Raw genomic sequence first — 19,952 nt, 5'->3', positions numbered from 1 at the left:
GATGTGTCTCACTGCGGTCTCATGCGCTCCGTCACATGTGCTGTTTCAAATTCAGCGCAATAATTGAAGTGATTACAAAAGTTTTCAATGAGGATCGAAATTGTAACTCTTGAATCGCGAGTCTTCGATCATATCATGTTGGCCATCTAGACACCTGCATAATGAGGCGAAAATAGCTGTAGAGGCTCTTCGTTACTAAGCAGTTGTTCCACAACTTGGATACCGATGGTGAGCCATAGCGCCGAGCAGCGCATGTAACGAGTCTCCCCGAGAGCACATCACCTAGCGCGCGCTTTTAGAAATTTCGTGAGCCTCCATCTAGCGCAGCACACTAGGATTTCGATGTGCTGAGAGACGGTTTGGTTGGAGGCTCGTCAGTACATTTATGTACTCCTGAGAAATATGTAACTCTAGCTGTAATACGTATTTTCACCTCGCGGGTTACATCATTATCGCACGTAACTAGTGTTCCAAGATACACGAATTCTTCCACCACTTCAAACTTTTCACCACCTAGCACCATTTTGCTACCACTAACACGTTTGGATACACGTTGACCACCAGCTATAATGTACTTCATCTTTGCGGTGTTGATCGTTAGTCCGATCCTCACTGTCTCCTTCTTGAAAGATACGAACGCCTCTTCCTCTACCCGACGTACAATCCCAATGATATCGATATCGCCCGCAAAGCCAAGGAGCATGTTTCAAACCTTCAAGCATTATACGATTCAGTCTTATTAGCTTTGCCGGAAAGCCTTGTTTCGACATTCTTTGTCACAACTCGTTTTTCTTCACTGAATCATACGCTGCTTTCTCAATCTGTTGAACAAAACCCCAGACATGATTTTGTACGCCGAATTTAGGAGTGACAATGAGACCATCCAACCAACTAGTAAGAGAGCCCCATTTTATGGGCTCAATTACTCTGCTTCAATTGCCTCAAGCGTGGTCATCTAGCCCGAAAATGTTCATCGAAGTTTCCTTGTCAGTATTGTAAAGCTCGACACCATACGTTGCTGTGTTTCAATGCACAAGAAACAAACGGAAGCCAAGAATCTTCAGGGAAGGCGAATCTGAGAGACAGTGCACAGCAAAACAACACTAGTACAAATTCGAAGGCAGCGAATGCCTCAGCGGTTGAATCTATTTCTTCCAACGCGGCACAATGTATTTCATCGCAGATTTTTCTGGCTACAGCAGTTGTTCAGAAAACCTGTACCAGCTAATGAAGGTTTCCGTTCAAAAGGCCAACATTTCAATTATAGGTATTGGACAGTCTGTCACAAGAGCATCTCGTAAAATCAAGGCAGCCATCAAATCTCGAACTACGTCATACTCTCGAACGATGGTATTTCTGGTCTTATCGACGATCACAGCTTGCCTTCCAACCTCTACAGTTAGGGCAAATTGATGGGGCATACCGATGGACATCGAGTTAGTCGATCCGGAGTTTTTCCGATCAAGGAATGTTAGAAATCCAAGCTTTCTTCAGTTTGTTCCCGTCTGGAAGAGAAATTAAGTTGATCATAGGCCTGCCTGTACTCACCGAGTCCGTTTTTGGGTGGATAAAGACAGGCGAAATCAAGGTACCAAATACACTTGCAACATGGCAACATTTCAGATAATCTGGAGAAACTAATGGAACGGCTTTGGTCCTGCGAGGAAGTGGGAGCCCTTAGCAAATACTCTTCAGAAGAAGCGCGCTGCGAGGAGCAGTACGAGCGCACAGTCAAGCGAGATTCGGATGGACGATATACAGCTTCCCAATAACAACGAGGTTTTGGTAGGACTCGGTGAATTGAAGGACATCGTTCTGAAGCGGCTGCGAGCGGTGGAACGAAGTTTGTCAAGAGACGAACGTCTCCAGAAACAGTATAGCGGCTGCATGACTGGAGCTCGGTCACTCGGTGGACGAAAGCGAAGAAAAGGTAGTTAAACGGTGTTTTCTGCCCCACCATCCAGTTATCAAGAAGTCAAGTACTACGACGAAGGTTAGAGTGGTCTTCGATGCGTCCGGCAAAACGGTTACGGCTGTATCGTTGAACGACGCACTGTATGCTGGACTAGACATTCAGCAAGATCTGAGGTCGATCGTTATCCGCAATAAAATTTGTCAGGTGATAGTCGTAGCTGATGTCGAGAAAATATTTTGCGCAAATATGGACGGGTTTATAGGACACGCCGCTACAATGCATTCTGTGGAGTACTCCCGATGGGAAGGTGGGTTGGGTGACAAAACACCGAAAAACAAAATGTCGAATACCAAAACGTCGAAAGGACAAAACGTCGAATGGACAAAACGTCGAAAGACAAAATGTCGAATGCCGAAATGTCGAATGCCAAAACGTCGAAAGGACAAAAAGCGAAGGGACTAAACGTCGAACGACAAAATATAGAATTCCAAAACGTCGAAAGTGCAGTATGTCTAAAAGAAAAAAAATACGAGTTTTCCTTGCAAAACGTTGACCTATTCGATTAAGAGAAAATCTTTAAAAATATTTTAACAGTTATAGCTGTGAAAAATACGTTCCTTACGATGTGTTCATCGCAATTTCGTTATTTTTGGCTGGTTTTTAAGAAAAAATAAAACATTAAATATCCAAAACTCATTATTTAGTGTTTAAACGATATGTCGTTCTCTACAAAAAAAACATGCTGTCAAATGTATAGAAATCGATTGAATAGTACATATTAAAAAAAAGCTGAACATCCTGATTAAGAATATCTGTTTCGGTAAAGCAAGTTATTAAATTGATTAAATTGTACCTTTTCGATGAAAGAATGAGTATTTTCAAAAGAATAAAGAATTCATTAATTATTTAAAATCCAATTGTGAATATGATAAAATTGAAGTCCAAGGTTTATTCAAAGAATGAGTGTGTTGCATAAAAATAAATAATTTATCAACAAAAAGCAAGGAAACTATTCACAAGTAAAAAAAATTAAGTCTATCGATGATAAAAGATATTGTTTCAATAAAAACAAAATAATCTATAGCAAAATTTTTACGCTCTCAGGTGTAATTCCCACATTTCGATACACATTGCTTTAGTGGAAATTTAAATTTAGTTCGCTCACGAACTGTAGAAAAAAAAAGAAAAATGTAAGCTCCCCGGGGCGAATTTAAACGGCTGGAGTGAGATGAAATGACAAGGCATGTTTAATGAATATGACAATTTTAGCTAACTTTGATGAAAATTTAAAATTTTGCTGTTTCGGACACCGTTCGCATCGCAACCATTTTTTACCTAGTCCATGAAACCTTCACTAGAAAAATAACTGCTTACGACTTTTTGTCTCTTCGACGTTTTGTCCCTTTCGACGTTTTGGGATTCGACGTTTTGGCATTCGACATTTAGGGTTTCGACGTTTTGTCCCTAAACCGGGAAGGTGGTACCGTTTGAGTGGTTTTAGGACAAAAGGTCGAAGGACAGAAGGTCGAATGGACAGAAGGCCGAATGACCAAAGGTCCAAAGAAACAAAAGGTCGAATGGGCAAAAGGTCGAATGTAAAAATGGTGGAATGGACAAAAGGTCGAATGGACGAAAGTTCCAGGACAGAAGGACAGAAGGTCGAATGGACAGAAGGCCGAATGACCAAAGGTCCAAAGAAACAAAAGGTCGAATGTAAAAATGGTGGAATGGACAAAAGGTCGAATGGACTAAAGTTCTAAATTGTACCGTTGAAAAGATTATCGTACACTCAGTTGCTAACATTTTGACCTCAAATTTCTCCTTTCTCATCTGTTGTTTTTCCTTCTTTTAAATGATAGCTGTTTTTATAATTACCGTTTGAAGCAATAATTTGTATTAAGGCAATTGTATTCCAAACAAAAGATTCATTTTCTGAACGTCGGTTTTAATTATATTGGTACTCCACAACATAGAGTAATTATTATTAGCTTTTTGTTTGATTCATTTTTAATTGAGATTTTTCCTTCTTTTAAACATTTGCTGTTCTTTTGGAGCAATATATTATAAAGATTTTATACTGTTGTAGACACTTGTATAGACGATTATTCCTTCTTTTAAACATCGACTGTTCTTCATTAATAACACATTTACATCCTGCTTGATTTTTTTTTCGAGTGAAATGTTGCCTTCTTATAAATATCGGCTGTTTTTTATGCTTTATAGTTTATGGGCATTTCAATTGCATTTTTAACAAACGATTTTCCTATTTTAAAGTTTTGCGGTTTTGAGGGCTATGCATTAGAGTTTTACCTGACTGTTGGTTTCGACTGATTTCAATTAGCACTAGGGACTAATAATCATTTTTTTTTAAATTGCGTCCCAATTAGGGTTAGGTCTGCTTCTCAACTGCTCAAGCATTTACTGAGAGCTTTTCTGATAATTTGACCATTTTTGCATTTGTGCATCATGCTTTTTATTAGATCTGCAATCCCAACCGTGAAAAGATAATTCAAGAAATGCGGGTGTGATGTCGCACTACCGACGACCTGAAATCTACCCATGCTCTGAGTTGAGGTTTACAGGTTGAGTTGCGTAATGAATCATAACACATCATTTTTTTCTGAAATTGCAAAATAATGGTGGACGCTTTCCGATATAATTTCGGATACCCTCAAATGGTTTTCTACGAAGATGCAAAAAATGTTGTACGTAACTCGTTGCAGAACTCGATTTTTACAGCACTCGTCGTAATTATCCCACTCGGCAAGCCTCGTAGTCGTAGAATAAATTTACGACTCGTGCTGTGAAAATCATTATTCTGCAACTTGTTCCGTAAACTACTATTACCTCATTATGCAGGTGTCTAGATGGACTGCATGATACGGTCGAAGGCGCGCAATCCAGGAGTTACAATTTTGATTCTCGTTGTAAATTTTTGAGACGAATTGAGAAAGAAACCAACATAGGTCTCAAAATGTACAGTGCACTGGTGAGCCTACACATAAGGCTACAGCACGTACACAGTAACTCTGGATGCACTACGACCTGAAAAGTCTAACGAAATTTCACCCCAAAAAGATCGTTGACCAGCTGAAATTGAACCTAGCTCAGCACGGTCTTTCTGAATATATGCGCGTTTTCGTCACGTCTATTTAAGCTTTAGCGCATGTGCTTAGTTTAGTGACAACTTGCTTTTTAATCTACAGAGTATAGCCTTTGGTCTTCCGAAATTTTTGTCCATTCGACCTTTTTTGCCATTCGACCTTTTGTCATAGATTCCTACGCTTCTTTGCTTTGGATTCTTCAGCTTTCTCTCGAGTTTCGAATACTCTAAATAAAGTTCTGAGGTAGGTACCATATCTACGAAAAGCTTTAAAGGGATTAGATTTTTCTCGGTACAACTGGGTGCATTCATCATCCCAACCAAGTGTGGCTGGTCTTCTTTTGAAGGACGCACTTGGAACTCTTTGTCTTTGAGATTCTAATGCATTTTTGCATAAATCAATTCTGTTTAAAATCGACACTCATTCGATGGTGGGAGAGTGGTGAATGATTCAATACCGAAAGTTACCGCTGATGCAAATTTTTGCCAATCGATATTCCTGGTGAGGTTAAAAGGAACCTGAATTGACTGTTCTGACCTTTCACAGTTGTTTCTGATAGAGGTTATTATGGGCAAGTGATCACCACCATGGGGATCATCGATCACCTTCCACATGCAATCGAACGATAGTGAACTTGAACCCAGAGACAGGTCATTGCGGCTTTCTTTGCCGTCGGATGAAATACGTGTCACTTCACCTGTGTTTAAAATATTCAAGTTGATATCGTCGCTTAAGTCATAGAAAATATGTAGCCGCTTTATAATCGTCATAAGATTCGCCCCATCCAGTACCATGTGAGTTCAGTCTTCTTCTTTATGGCGTTACGTCCCAACTGAGACAAAGCCTGCTTCTCAGATAAGCGTTCTTATGAGCACTTCTACAGTTATTAACTGAGAGCTTTCTTTGCCGATTGATCATTTTTGCATGTGTATATCGTGTGATATTCTATGCCCTGGGAATGGAGAAAATTTCCTTTACGAAAAGATCCTCGACCAGCGGGATTCGAACCCACGACCCTCAGCATGGTCATGCTGAATAGCTGCGCGTTTACCACTACGGCTATCTGGGCCCCATCATCATGAGTTCATATCACCCAGCATTAAAACTGGGGATGAGAGCATGAAGACTGCATTCCAGAGAAGACGGCGGTTTATTGAAACTCTTGGAGGAAACAGAAGCAAAGATCTTTACCCTTTACGTTTATTTGGCAAGCAACGATTTCTATGCCTGGATGAGTCGGTATTGGGATTCTGTAGAATGAAAAGCACTTATTCATCCCTAAAGTACTCCCCCGTAATTATCATCTCGATCCTGGCCGTTAACGTGAAAATCGTAGAAGTTAAGATCATCTTCTGAAGAAAGCCATGTTTCACAGAGTGTAAATATATCACAATCGGAATTGTGAAGCAAAAACTTAAATGTGTCTAATTTAGGGTTTAGACTATGACAGTTCCGCTGTAGCACAGTGACCATATCTTGTACCTCATTCGATGAATTATCCATCGAAAGATATGATCGAAGCAAGGAGTGGCCACGAAATAGTCAATTACCGTAATCCGGGGGCAAATTGATCACTTTTTCACAACTTTTTGTCATGGTTTCCTTTGGAATTCAAAAATTTTAAAATTTATTTCGGTAAAATCAGTATTTCATTAATCTTTATCAGTTTATGTGATCGTTTTTCTATGAAATAAAATTTAACATTTCATAAAATTAGTTTTAATTTCAAAAATTGAAAATGACACATTGGGGCGAAATTGATCATTATATAATAATGCATATTTAAGTATGTAAAATTTCCCTATCTACTAAATTTGGGTCTCCTGAATCTGAAAATGATGTCAAAATTCTTAAAACTCATATATATCATCATTTTATTGCAAAATTAAACTTTGTAAATCTGCACGCCTAAATTTATGCAATTTCCCTTGAAATAAGCACGTTATTCAACAATAAACGGTTTTACAAGCAAAAAATATTCTTGTAATGCTGTACGATTTCAGAAATGAGTTCAGCAGTTCACACTGAAGCTTACACAACATTTTTAACACTCAAAGTTTGCATGCAGGCTTAGCACCAGTGGATTGTTTAGTACCGACGTTTCGAACAGTATTGCTAACACCTTCGAAAACTGTAAATATTTCTATGCAAAACTGACCTAAATAAAAAAAGAAATAGTTTAAAACCGTCATTAAACACCTATAAAGTAGAAAACATGGAATGTCTGTGATGGCAACGAAGTAAAAAGCATCCTTGAAAGGAAATGCTATTTGGTACCGACCTGATCAAATTCACCCCAGTGATCAATTTGCCCCCGGATTACAGTACCTGAGATAGTCTTCTATTGCGGGAGAAAAAGTTCGAATATGAGTCTGAAGCTCCGAGTGTGCGACCGATTCTGGGTAGTGTGAGTACCGATATTTTGCAAACTGACGTCTATCGTCTGTCAGCGACGTATGAACAGGAGCATAGCCATATGTCATATGGAGCATAGATCGTTCAAAACGTGTTATGAGCTAGGAAGATATTTTTGGACTATTAAAGTGAATTTTATCATTAAATTTATAACAAGTAGCAAATTAGAGTTTAGAGAGCAATTCAGGGCAGACAGGTTTGATAGCGATCGCAGCAAGTCGTGACCTCGGACGGACGTTTCTAAATTTTTGCTGCAGTTTTTCTCGCGCTCGTCAAGTTTCGATTCGGCTTGTGAATTTAAGTTTGACTGGTGGGATTACCGTTTTGATTCCTATTACGGACACTTAAGGCCTTAGTAAAGTATAACTCAGCATAGAGCATATAAAATAAATTATTCGGTATGATTTCTCAGCGTTATCGAGCGTCGGAATCCCTTAGCTTTCGAATGGTGGGTAAAGAATACGCTTCCGCAAGTTGAATAATTTTAATTTAACCGAAATGTGTGGCCTCTTCATGATTCTTATTCCGGACGCTCCCTCACTTTTGCCTCATATTCCGGACACTTTGATTCGAATTTCGGACAGCTCATGGAAATAATTAATAGAAAAGTCAAACCATCATTTGGTCGGCGTTAAGTCAGAGTGGACCAAGTACAAAACTTGGGAAAATTGGATTATTCTGCCATAAGATGCAAAATAACGTTATCTCCATTTCACTTTGATCCAATTTGATCAATGTTGAAAACTGGGAGAGATATGTAACAAATTTTCTCTGGATGATCAATAAAAATCAATAAAAGTATGCAGTCAGAGCGGACCAAGTGCTTTTAACCATAACAACGAAAACGATCGATGCGCTGAGAAAGTCTAGAAAATGCAAAACATTTCAAGTTATTTTCCAAATTTTTCGACATGGAATGATTCTTCTTCCCATCCATCAATAGAAACTCATAAACATGCCATAATTCAAGGGATCTTATTTTGATATCTGGCCATTTACCGTATTTGAGTAGGTGAACAGAAATTGCAGCAATTTCTGTGCAGATAGAGTGTCAAAAAGCAACAAACTGATTGATTATTGCATTTTTTGAGTCGATTTCAGAGTTCGATAGAAGTTTATGGTAGTTCTATGGTGTATGTATGGACTGTACTAGAACCCGCTTATTGGACCAGTATATTTTGGTCGGTACTCAAGATTTTCACTTGGTCCACTCTGACTGAACGCATATTTGAATATTTCTGGTCTTCAACGCCCTGACCCTTCAAAACCTTAATTTCCAAGGTATCGTAATGCCACTGATTTTAAGATTGAAGATATGGATTATTGAAGAATTTACGATACTGATGTTGAAGGGTCTTGATAAAATGTTCATCTTAAAGATATGCACCCAGTTTGACCACGCAAGCATTGAATGATTGTTCTTTTTCTTGAAATTGTTCAGTCAGAGTGGACCAAGTGCACATAGTCCATCAAAAAATCGTTCTATCAGAGTTTCGGATTGTGATTTTTCATGTTTATCACTTCACATTATATTGTTTGAAAGTAACACAAGGATGGGTAGAAATATTGAACCAAAATTTTACTGAGATAAAAATATACAAAGCGTTAGACTTTGAGCCCGTTTTTCTCAAAATATGAAAAATGTCACTTGGTCCACTCTGACTTAACGCCGACAATTTGAAGTCGTCAAGCCACTAAAGAGACATCTAAGGCTGTTGGACATTATAAGTTTGCATAGATTTTTTATGGAAAAAGCTTATTAAAACGAGCCTCGAAAGTGAGAACTTTTGAGCAGCAAAAATTGAAACATTTCGTTTGAAATGTTTCCCATACAAAGTAGAGTGTCCGGAATTTGAAGCTGTCCGTAATATGATTCAAAACGGTATATGAGCAATGTGTTTATGGTGAAAAATGTAATTGTAGTCATATTACTAGTATAAAGAAGGACAAGTGGTTCGGTTTCCGAAGGAACAATGTGTTGTGGTGTGCCGTAGGGACGTTCGGTTTCTTGCTAGTGAAATTACACTCCAGTTGAGTGTACGTGGTAACTGTTGGAAATATATTGGTCATCTTTAGCAGCTATACCCAATTGGGAGATCCGGTGAGTTCGTTCCAAATTATTATCTGAATATTGTTAGCAATAGCTCAATCCTGGTAACTGCCGCTGGAACGATTCGGTTTTTTGTGACATCGTCGGTCGGTTTAGGATTACGGATAATCATGTGCTTCGCGTGTGGAAGGAAATATGTTTTGAATTTGCCACTATTTCCACAATTTCTCCGTTTTTGAGCTTTTAAAGTTAAACCACAAATATGCGCGTTTGTTAGTTTTTTGTAATGAGTTGAACACGTTTTTTTTGTTCCTAATGTTCAATTTTCGAATACCTAGTTTTAGAAATACTGCAGGTATTACGCGCTGCGGTTTTGCTTCTGTTATTTTTTTTCTTTTTTCCTACCGATGACCCTGGAGGGATCGGTTCTGCTTTTTAATTATTAATAAGCAGATACCCACACTTGATTCATGATATACAATTAAAAACAATTTAACAAAAAATGTTCTGTGTCTATCGCTAGCTTTCAAAGCGAATCCTGACTTTTTACCTCTCCCAACCCCCACCTCCGTAGCACTTATGAGGGTGTCGCTGAGTCGGTGGCCTTTCATTAAGTACGTGATACATCAACATTTCCTTCCTCTATCCCAAGTTACGGTAAAGATGGGCGTGGTCAGGAATAGCGATATTTATGGTTTTGGTCTTCTTGATTGGATCAAGGAATACTCCCCTTCCTTGTTCTTGCAGGCAATCTGAATGAGATTATCGAAAATAAAAATAAATATAACTAGTATCCAATCTACGAAATATACCGTAACTACGCTAACGCTAAAGCTAATTCTTGGCAGACAGGTTTGACCATAAGTGAAAATGTAATTATATTACCACTAAATTTAACATATTTAGCAGTTGGAGCGATACACGGCTAGCTATACGGATTACTGGAATAAACCCGATCCGACTAGTACGTAATTGGAACTGTGAGTAGCTCTGAAATTGCATAAGACCTCAATTGACATTGTTGTTATTATAGTATAGGGCAGTTGGAGTCAGCACTACGTTAGGAAGTTGTAGCATTGTAGAAACAAACATATACGTAAGCTATACTACTATATAAAGTAGTACCATTTGAGATAATCTATCGCTTAAAATAAACTTTCAGCTTTAAAGCTGCGCTGACTACAGGCTACTAAAAAGGCGTTTGCATTTTCCTGGTAGTGACTTCCCAACAGTTTCATTGACAAAATTGTTCACAAATCTGTATTTATACACTTCAGACCAAACGAAGTTCTCCCGTGAATTTTTATAAAACTAAGGTTGCTTTGAGTGTTAACTTTTATTTTTTTTCTGTAGGGGGTCCATAATACGCAAAGGGTCCATAACCGGCATCGACTCCCTAGTTCGTCTATTTCGGATCCATGCTGACAGCTGACAACAACGTTAGTCAGGAAACACTAAGGCGCATCATCTGTGAAACACTCATGAGACCAGTAGTGCTCTACGGGCACGAAACGTGAACTATGCTCGAGGAAAATTTGCTAGCACCTGGGGTTTTTGAACGCCGGGTACTAAGGACGATCTTCGGTGGCGTGTAGGAGAACGGTGTGTGGCGGCGAAGGATGAACCACGAGCTCGCTCAACTTTATAATGACATATTCGCAGAACAGAGAATCGATTTCTAATACATGCCGCAGTCACTGCACTGTTTCTTCAAATTCGGAAACCCGTGATTGATGAATTCAAATGCTTGCACGTTGCTGTATCACCCTTGCAAAATTATCTTCAAACTGTATACAGTCCGGAATTGTAAAACACGGTTCAATCCTTTCCGGAGTAATACACAAATTACAATTCAGCTGTAGCATCTGATGACCCTATCTGGTCATACAAAAGTCGGGCAGTTGGAGACCTCCACACCGTCTGAAAAATCTGTGAAATCTCTCCGAAAGAAGGCGTTGCAAACGTGAGTTATCACTACCAAATGCTACGTGATGTGCTTTTACTTCGTCAACCATGTCCCCTCCAAAAGTTGCAGTTCGGATCACGCTGTCATGGTGACGGCCGGAGGGGATAGATTTAAACAGTAGCTAGGGTGAGTGTTCCTTTAGAAGTCAGTCTCCTATAGTCAAACTTGTGGCTTTTCACTGCCGTCTTGCTGAAAACCTTTGCAAAATATGTTGTGCCAGGTGCTATTTATAAAAGCACTATTAATTCACAGCTTGAATTTGTCCAATATTTTTATTGGCCAAATTCAAGCTGTGAATCAATGATACTTATATAAATAGCACCTGGCACAACATATTTTGCAATAGTTTTCTTATTTTTCTTACAAAATGAAGATAAAAAGCCTTTACATCACGTTAAAAAATAGGACTGGTTTTATAATTTGATTGATATCAACATTTGTTCTTAGCTGATCGACTTTTGGTACGAGGACCCTAATCCACGGATTTTTAGTCACACAAAAATCAAACGAACGGACGAAAGAAGCTATGATAGATGGGCTGAGCCAAAACAGAGCAATTAATTACTCACTTTCTTTGGTACTTTCACTCGCATCTGGATCGTACTGATAGGAGTCCGGTGCCGTGTTCTGCGCCTGGTGGTTGACCATCGTCACTCGCGGGATCTCTGTTGGGAGGACGAGACAAAAGGAAAGCAATTATGATGCGAATCATGAATTTTGCAAAATCATTTCCTGGCACCCTCTCCCTAACGCCCTCGATATCATCTCCAACGTCAGCAACGGTGCCACGCCATGCCTAAAAGTGGTTATTATGCAGCTTTCATGTTCAAAATATTCAACCTCGGGTATTTGAGAAATCTTTTTGAAGTTTTTCATAGTTCAAACATGAAGAAATACTAATATTTTGCGTATTTTCTTGTTTCAAAATCTTAAACGTTGAGGTGACGATGAATCGAAACCACACCTCGAATTTCTAAGAGCACAAATCTGAAGTACCAGAAAGACTAAGCTGAACTCTTGAACGTGGTGTAACTTTTTCCCAAATTTCACTTCAATTTGTCAATTTATTCTAATTGCAAAGTTTATGTAATGTTTAATTTTTCGGTAGTTATTATCACCTTTACCGTTTATATTATTGTTAAGTCGTATTATTTTCTATGAGTAACTATACAAAACTTCAAAACACGATTTCTCAAAAATCTAAGGTAGAATCTTTTGTGGTTCCCTCTAGCTTGTTTGTTATGATCAAGAGCAACTTGTTATGAAAGCTTAGAAAATCTAAGGTCATAAAAGTTGCATAATAACCCCCTTTGTACATAGCGTGGCGGCGTCATCGGTTGAGTGATAAGGTCAGCGAACCCTTTCTTTGATGCATCACGGGCGGGCACGGTGGATGTTGGGATGTGACGTGTTGCTGATATAATGGTGACGGCGCGCGTGGACGGTATGGTATGGTAGATGGATATGTAGCATAAGCCGTACTTACTGATGCATGGAGCGATATGGGATCGGCTTTGCTGGTAGCCTCGGGCACATCGGTTACAAGTTAGGCCCGTCACGCCCTCCTTGCAAGTGCACTGACCGGAAGTGTGGTTACAGTTTTTCCCGGATGATCCAATCGGGTGGCAATCGCAAGCTGGCAATAGAAGGAAATAGAGAAATAGGATTAACAGTTATGCCAAATTTTATATATGGAAAACAAATTCAAAATGGTTATGCTTTAAAATATCATCAATTCGAAACTTTTGAAATCAAGCAGAGAGGCCTTCTAAAAATTGAACAACATAATTTGTTTAATCCAATTTCAATAGAGTTTTGTTACCGCGTCGATGTTAACAAACAATAATTTTAATATATAATGTATGATGTATTGAACAAACTTATAGTCTCAGAAAGGTTAAATTAACTCAGGGCAATTTTGAGCAAACGAAATTTCCGTAGTCGATTCTGAATAGAAGAAAACTTTCCTAGCTCTTGTTTTTAATAAAGTTTTCGCAGTTCTAGCAAAGCTAGAATCTTTCACCTATCCCGGCTATCTGGGGAGCTTATGGTGTTCAGGCTCTGTGGTTCTCACTCAACGGTTTATTGCGGAAGCACGTCTCGAGTGTGGTAACAGAGAAAAAAAGGAAAATAATTCTGTACCACGTCATCTATATTTGGCTTGGGCTCCGATGTCCCCCTGGAACTAGCTCATGGTATTACTTCAGGGAGCTGAGGGCTTGCAGATGCTTCTACGCCTTTTCGTCACCTCTTGCTCTATTTGCTCTGGCTGCAATTTGTCTCCTAAACATCACTCACATTTTGGGGCCTGCTGCTGTGTGTGTGTTGCTTGATTCTATTACTCTAATACGGGCGGACCTGTTGGATGCCGAGGTCGGTGTCGTGATTCCGGTTGAGGGATGACTTCCAGTTTACTGACGATCCGACGACTCAAGCCGGTGATACGCTCGTTTTACTCAGAATAGCCCCCAGCGGTGGATCTATTCTACTCCGACGAAGATTTCCCTGGCAGTGGAAGATCTTCCTTGTCTTTGGCCCTGCAATTCCGGTGGAAAGAAGCTTCCAGTTCACAGGTGCCCCGACGGTCATTTGCCGGTGCTGCTTCGCGATTTACTGAGCTAGTGGATTCCGGTGGAGGGAAACTTCCAGTTCACAGGGACCCCGACGACCATTTGCCAGTGCTATTTCGTGATCTACTCAGCTAGTCCCGGTGAAGGATCTAGCCTACTCTGACTCGGTGGTGGTCGGTTCGGTAATTCCGGTAGGAGGGTGACTTCCGGTTTCCAGCTGCCTCGACTACTTATTAACGATACTACGTTACGCTCGTTTTTCACGGTCTAGGAGAATCTAGCCTACTCTGATCACGTCCGATGATCTGCTTTCATCAACAGAGTGCAATCGAGTGCCGAGTTCGGTTTGACGATTCCGACCGACCGGACTTCAAGCGCTGCTTTCTGCTTCTCTTTTCGCTGCTCTGCTTGCAAGTTGCGCTATAAGCCAGACATTATTTGCACCACCAACATGGTCATCATATTCCAAAGATCGGGATTGCTCATCATTCCATGTAGCACATCTTCTACGCTGAAGTACTCACCTAAAGCAGCCGCCACCATGTTCCCGAGCAACACACATGTTATAATGTTATATTATCAACTGATATATGACTAGTTTTGGGCATATACCAGTTGATAATACACAATTTTAACATGTGTGTTGCTGGGGTTTTGTACTATGTTGAACCTCAGACTGTCGAAGACAAAATGTTCTTGCGTTTCTTCAATCTCCTTACACTCAACACAGTATGATGAGGACGCATGGCCGAATAGATACAGATGCTGCTTGAAGCAGCCATGAGCTGACAAGAACTGTGTCAGGTGGAAGTTCATTTCTCCGTGATCCCTGTTCACCTAGGCCGATCAATTCATGATGAGCCAGTGGGTTCACCTTCCTTTCTCGGAGGCATCCTATTCTTGCTGCCTCTTCTACCAGCGAACAAATTGTGGCGTACTTCCTCGCCTGTCTGGTTTCTCTTTGGTGATAGCAGTTGATTTTTTCGGACAGGATGATGCAGATCGTGATCGTTTTAGTGATTACGCATGCCGCCTCCGACGGTATAGATCGATACGCGCACAATTCTTGTAAGCGCATTGCTCGCCTTCACCACCTTCTCGCATGCATAATCGACGTGGCTGTTGAAGTTCAACCGAACGTCTAGCATTGCGCCCAGGCATTTAAGCGTTTGCTGCGATGCTATGGCATGCCCCCCGACAGTGATCTCGCCGTGCATGACTGCTTTGCAGTTGTTAACTAGTAGCACCTCCGTTTTGTGGTGTGCTATCTTCAGCTTGACTCCCTCTATCCAATCTTCGACCAGACCAATTGCCTGCGTTGCCAGCAATTCCACTACCACCTGCATCTCACCTATTACCGTTAGGACGACGTCATTGGTGAAACCGACGATCTCGACCCCTTTGGGTAGCTCTAGCAATAGGACTCCGTCGTACATCGCATTCCACAGCGTTTGACCCGGTAACCTTGTGGGACTTCAGCCGTTATTCTTAACTTCTTCGGGACGGCGTCGGTTTCATACCTCAGTATTCAGTTGTGGAAGTACCTCTTCAAAACCTGGCACAAGTAGTCGGGATCTCGCATTCTGTGCAGCGCTGTGGCAATGGCCTCCCAGCTGGCGTAGTTGAACTCGCTTTCTGCACATCTATCGTGACTATGGCACAGTAACGATCCTTTCTAAGCTTTCGTTTGAATGCTATCCCAGCCCCTTCACACCAGAATCGTCCGAATTGCGTCCACCGTCGACCTTCCTTTACGGAGTCCAAGCTGCCTTTCTAATAGTCCGTTCTCGCTCTAACCCGTCCCAAGAGTTTACCGAGTGTATCCAGTAAACATATTGGCCTATATAACACGTTTCGACCGGCGTCGACGGGCCCTTGATTTTCGCCATTATTACTCGGTAGGCATTCCCTCAAGGATTAGCATCAGCTACTCGGCACAGCTCTTTGAAGTAGTAAAACTTGATCAGCTTAATTTCACGTTTGAAAACCACTCTGGCTTGCTGGAACGCAATTGTATGCTGTTCTCGAACTTCCTCGTGTCTCGCTCTATGATATCGTCTTCAGGCTTTAAGAAAAGTTGCGTGAAGAGTGCAGAGTGCCTCGTTTCACCAGTATACGGGACGCCGGTTGTTTGTTGGCTTTCATTTTCTTGACATTATTATGCCACACGCCCTGACCATCGTCCTTGTCAGCTGCACCGCATCGAGCTCCGCAATATCTTTGCCTACACGAAGTGGTCCTCGTCGAAGGCCTTCGTCTTCCACTGTTGCACGATAGTCGTGTTTTTCGGCGTTGCCACGCAGTCTCGTCGGCCAATGGAATAGCGGATTGCCTGGTGATTGTTACGGCTATACTCCTCACTTACCCTCCAGTTCATGTTGCCCGCCAGCAATGGGCTACATCTCGCCCGTTTTTCATAAATGAGCTAATGGTACCTTCATTGCACAGTTGGAGATCTAGCTTTGTCAGGGCCTCTAACAGGCTGTAACCTCTGGCATTGGTTACCCTGCTGCTCCACTCCATAACCATACATTGAAGTCTCCTCCAATAAGTACTGGAATTCGTCGAGCGTTCACTTTGGAGGAGCGTAGCAGCTGCCTATGTAGACATCATTGACTTTTACGATCACGAATCCTCTTTTGGTGCTAGAAACTACTTCTTCGATGGGAAACCTACCCATCACCTGCACCGCCACTATTCCAGTGTTGTCCACCACCCAGTTGGCATTATCGAGCGGTATTCGATTCGGCTCAGCTATAATCGCAACATCGCATTTTGCTTCCATTGTTGACTGCCACAACAGTTGAGGTATACGGTGTCCCAATGATTCAAGTTGATCTGCCACTGTTGTAGCCACTCGGCTCGAGAGACGAGTCTCAGCAGGCAAACCGACTATCCAATTTTCACATTTTCCTTCTCCACCAGTTTGTTGGCTGCGGCCACTGGTAGCTGAATCTTCGCTAACTGTGTGCTATCGTACGCTTTCAAAAGTCGGATTGTTATGGCCACATCTCGCACTGTGATCGCAACTCGTGATAAATGCACTCAACCACTGCCTCATGAGTTAAATCTTTTACGCTTGTCTAGTTTACCAACGACTCAGCAATAAACTCCTGGTAGGCCGAGCTCTTGATCACTGGATCGTTTTTCAGCGCGAAGAGCATTTCTCCTCTTTGACCACGTTCTATGTGAGGTCTCTGACCTTACGAAGAATAACTACGTACGTGGTTTGGCCATTTGCCTTAACAAGTATGGCGTCCCCCTTCGACCACTCACGCCGCGGGCGGCTAGTCACTTTCTTCGTACACTCCTTTTTCTTTTCATTTCCTCGCCGTGTTTATTTCCTCTGTTCTTCTGGCTCCTGGCGGTTTGCCATTATTCATCGTTTTCTGCTCCGTTCAGCAGATAGTTACCCTGTTCGTTGTGCCTTATGGCCGGTACACTGATCATAAGTACCGTAATCCGGGGGCAAATTGATCACTTTTTCACAACTTTTTGCCAAAATTCCCTTTGGAATTTTTTTCGTCAAAATTTTTTTTTCGGTAAAATCAGTACTTTATTGATCTCTATCAGTTTATGTAATCGAATTTTAATGAAATAAAATTTAGCATTTCATAAAATTAGTTTTAATATCAAAAATTGAAAATGACTCATTGGGGCGAAATTGATCACTATATAATGAAACATATATTAGTATGTAAAATTACCCTATCTACTAAATTTGGGTCTCCTGAATCTGAAAATGATGTCATAATTCTTACAACTAGTGTATATCATAATTTTATTGCAAAATTAAACTTTGTAAATCTGCCTAATACGCCTAAATGTATGCAATTTCCCTTGAAATAAACACGTTATTCAACAATAAACGATTTTACGAGCAAAAAACTATTCTTGTAATGCTGTACGGTTTCAAAAATGAGTTCAGCAGTTCACACTGAAGCTAACACTATATTTTTAATGCTCAAAGTTTACATGCAGGCTTAGCACCAGCGGATTGTTTAGTACCGACATTTCCAACAGTATTGCTAACACCTTCAAAAACTGTGAATATTTCTATGCAAAACTGACTGTAATAAAAATGAAATACCGTAATCCGGGGTAACATTGATCATTTTTTTTAGTTTTTCTTAAATTTTTCATTTCACAATACAAATGTAACAAGTTCCATATTTTTAAAACAAGTACTGGCACCCACCGCTCCTAACTATGTACTTTATTTTGTTTTTCGAAAGATTTAAACAAGTTCAAATAATTGTTTTAAGTGATTTTTTGATTCAGCTGATATGGGGTAACATTGATCACCCAAGTAAACAACGTTCGCTAATATTGAAAATGTCGTTACTTAGTTAAATTAGGCCCCCTGAAGCCGAATATGAAGACCAAACTCTTACAAGTCATTTACTTTTTGAGTTATTTCAAAATTAAAAACACCTTGAACCGCGGAATACGCCTAAAAGTAGGCAATTTCCTCAGGAAATTCTACATTCGTAATAGTAATTAGTTAATGTTGCCTAATTGAATAAACTTATGAAAGATTTGACAACGGAATCGTTTTCGGCGGTGCCATTGCTTTAGTAAGCACCGCATTTTCCTTGATCACATCGTCTGCAGAACTCATGTGAGACATGAATTTTCGGTAGTTTCAGTGAAAATGATAGAAATCATTGTTTCAAAAAGTTGACAAATTTGCGCATGAACTAAACGCAATTTTGGCAAAAATCCTAATTATCATTAGCTTATGAATATACGAAAGAGAGGCACCATTCATGGTTCGAAAATGTTTCATCAATAAATTTTTATTTGAACGTTTAACAAGATGAGTCATCCCGATCAATGTTACCCCGCTGATCAATGTTACCCCGGATTACGGTAGTTTAAAACCATCATAAGACATCTATAAACTAGAAAACATGGCATGTCTTTGATGGTAACGAAATATTAAGCATCCTTGAGAGGAAATGCTATTTGGTACCGACCTGATCAAATTCACCCCAGTGATCAATTTGCCCCCGGATTACGGTACTGTGCAAAAGGATAGGACAAGAAACAGTCAAGGAATGATTCCGCTACCGAAATTACTTGAGCTGTACGCTGCAAAGAATTAGAGCTGATTTCATAACGTCGGTAACGTCTGCTGTGCAAATCAAATGGAGCTGTCACTTTTCTTTGCGGAAAAATGTGCCGCTCTATTAGTCCGCAAGTAAAAATGACGTTTCGCTCATACTGGATCAGCTGGTAATTTTTAATAAGGAGAAATTTTACTTGAGCGCTTTGCGTTTCAGGTGCATACTACGCATTAGGGGTTTTAGGCGCGTCAGCAACTGTTCGTTCCTCAGCATTTTGTAGTGCCTTTTCGGCTGCATCGACTCTCAATTTTAGCGCTTTCTGTTCGTTTCCGGTAGCGTTTTTGGCGGATTGTATACTAGTTAGTAGATTCCTAAACTTGTGATATACATCAGTCCTGTCTTTCATGTGCTCGTAGAGGTCATTGACCTCTTTTTGTCCTCCGTCAACTTTTAATTCCCTGTAAGGCCTTCTTGATAAATTCTGCAACTCAATTTCGGTGTGCACGATGGACTTTGCAATTCTTATCCACCTAAGAGTCTAAAATTCTCCCCTTGTAGCGCCCTGATGCTACTTGTTGGTGCCTCCTGCTGCGCTACTGGCCAACGTTGTAGCTTCCCGCTTCCAGCGAACGCTTTTGCGTTCTCACCTTCTGCTGCTTCAACCTCCAATACTGTATTGTCTGAGATGTTCTCTATTTTGTTGGGTCCCCCTCCAAACCGCTATCTTTCTCCGTCGTAAGTAATCGCCTCCGAAATCCCATGGTGATCGTTGCAAGCAGGGAGAGCCATGATAGGGTTGACACGATCCTTCATGAGGTGCCGTGTTCAGAGCCAGATCGGCGCAAGACAGGAAATGTTTAACT

General features: G+C 40.6%; 1 protein-coding gene across 2 annotated transcripts in view; it reads right to left on the bottom strand.

Annotated features, from left to right (window-relative positions):
* Positions 1 to 19,952, bottom strand: part of LOC5576886 (netrin-B) — a 291,349-nt gene that overhangs the window by 11,961 nt on the left and 259,436 nt on the right. For both annotated transcript variants that reach the window (XM_021847737.1, XM_021847730.1), the window contains exons 4-5: positions 12,937 to 13,086; positions 12,020 to 12,115 (exon numbers count right to left, since the gene is read on the bottom strand). In XM_021847737.1, the coding sequence (XP_021703429.1) occupies positions 12,020 to 12,115; positions 12,937 to 13,086 (246 nt within the window). The remainder of the gene's footprint in view (positions 1 to 12,019; positions 12,116 to 12,936; positions 13,087 to 19,952) is intronic.

The sequence above is a fragment of the Aedes aegypti genome, chromosome 1, assembly GCF_002204515.2.
Source record: "Aedes aegypti strain LVP_AGWG chromosome 1, AaegL5.0 Primary Assembly, whole genome shotgun sequence".
NCBI classification, from domain to species: Eukaryota; Metazoa; Arthropoda; class Insecta; order Diptera; family Culicidae; genus Aedes; species Aedes aegypti.
Note: the sequence above shows the minus strand (reverse complement) of the source record. Positions and strands in the feature narration are given on the sequence as shown.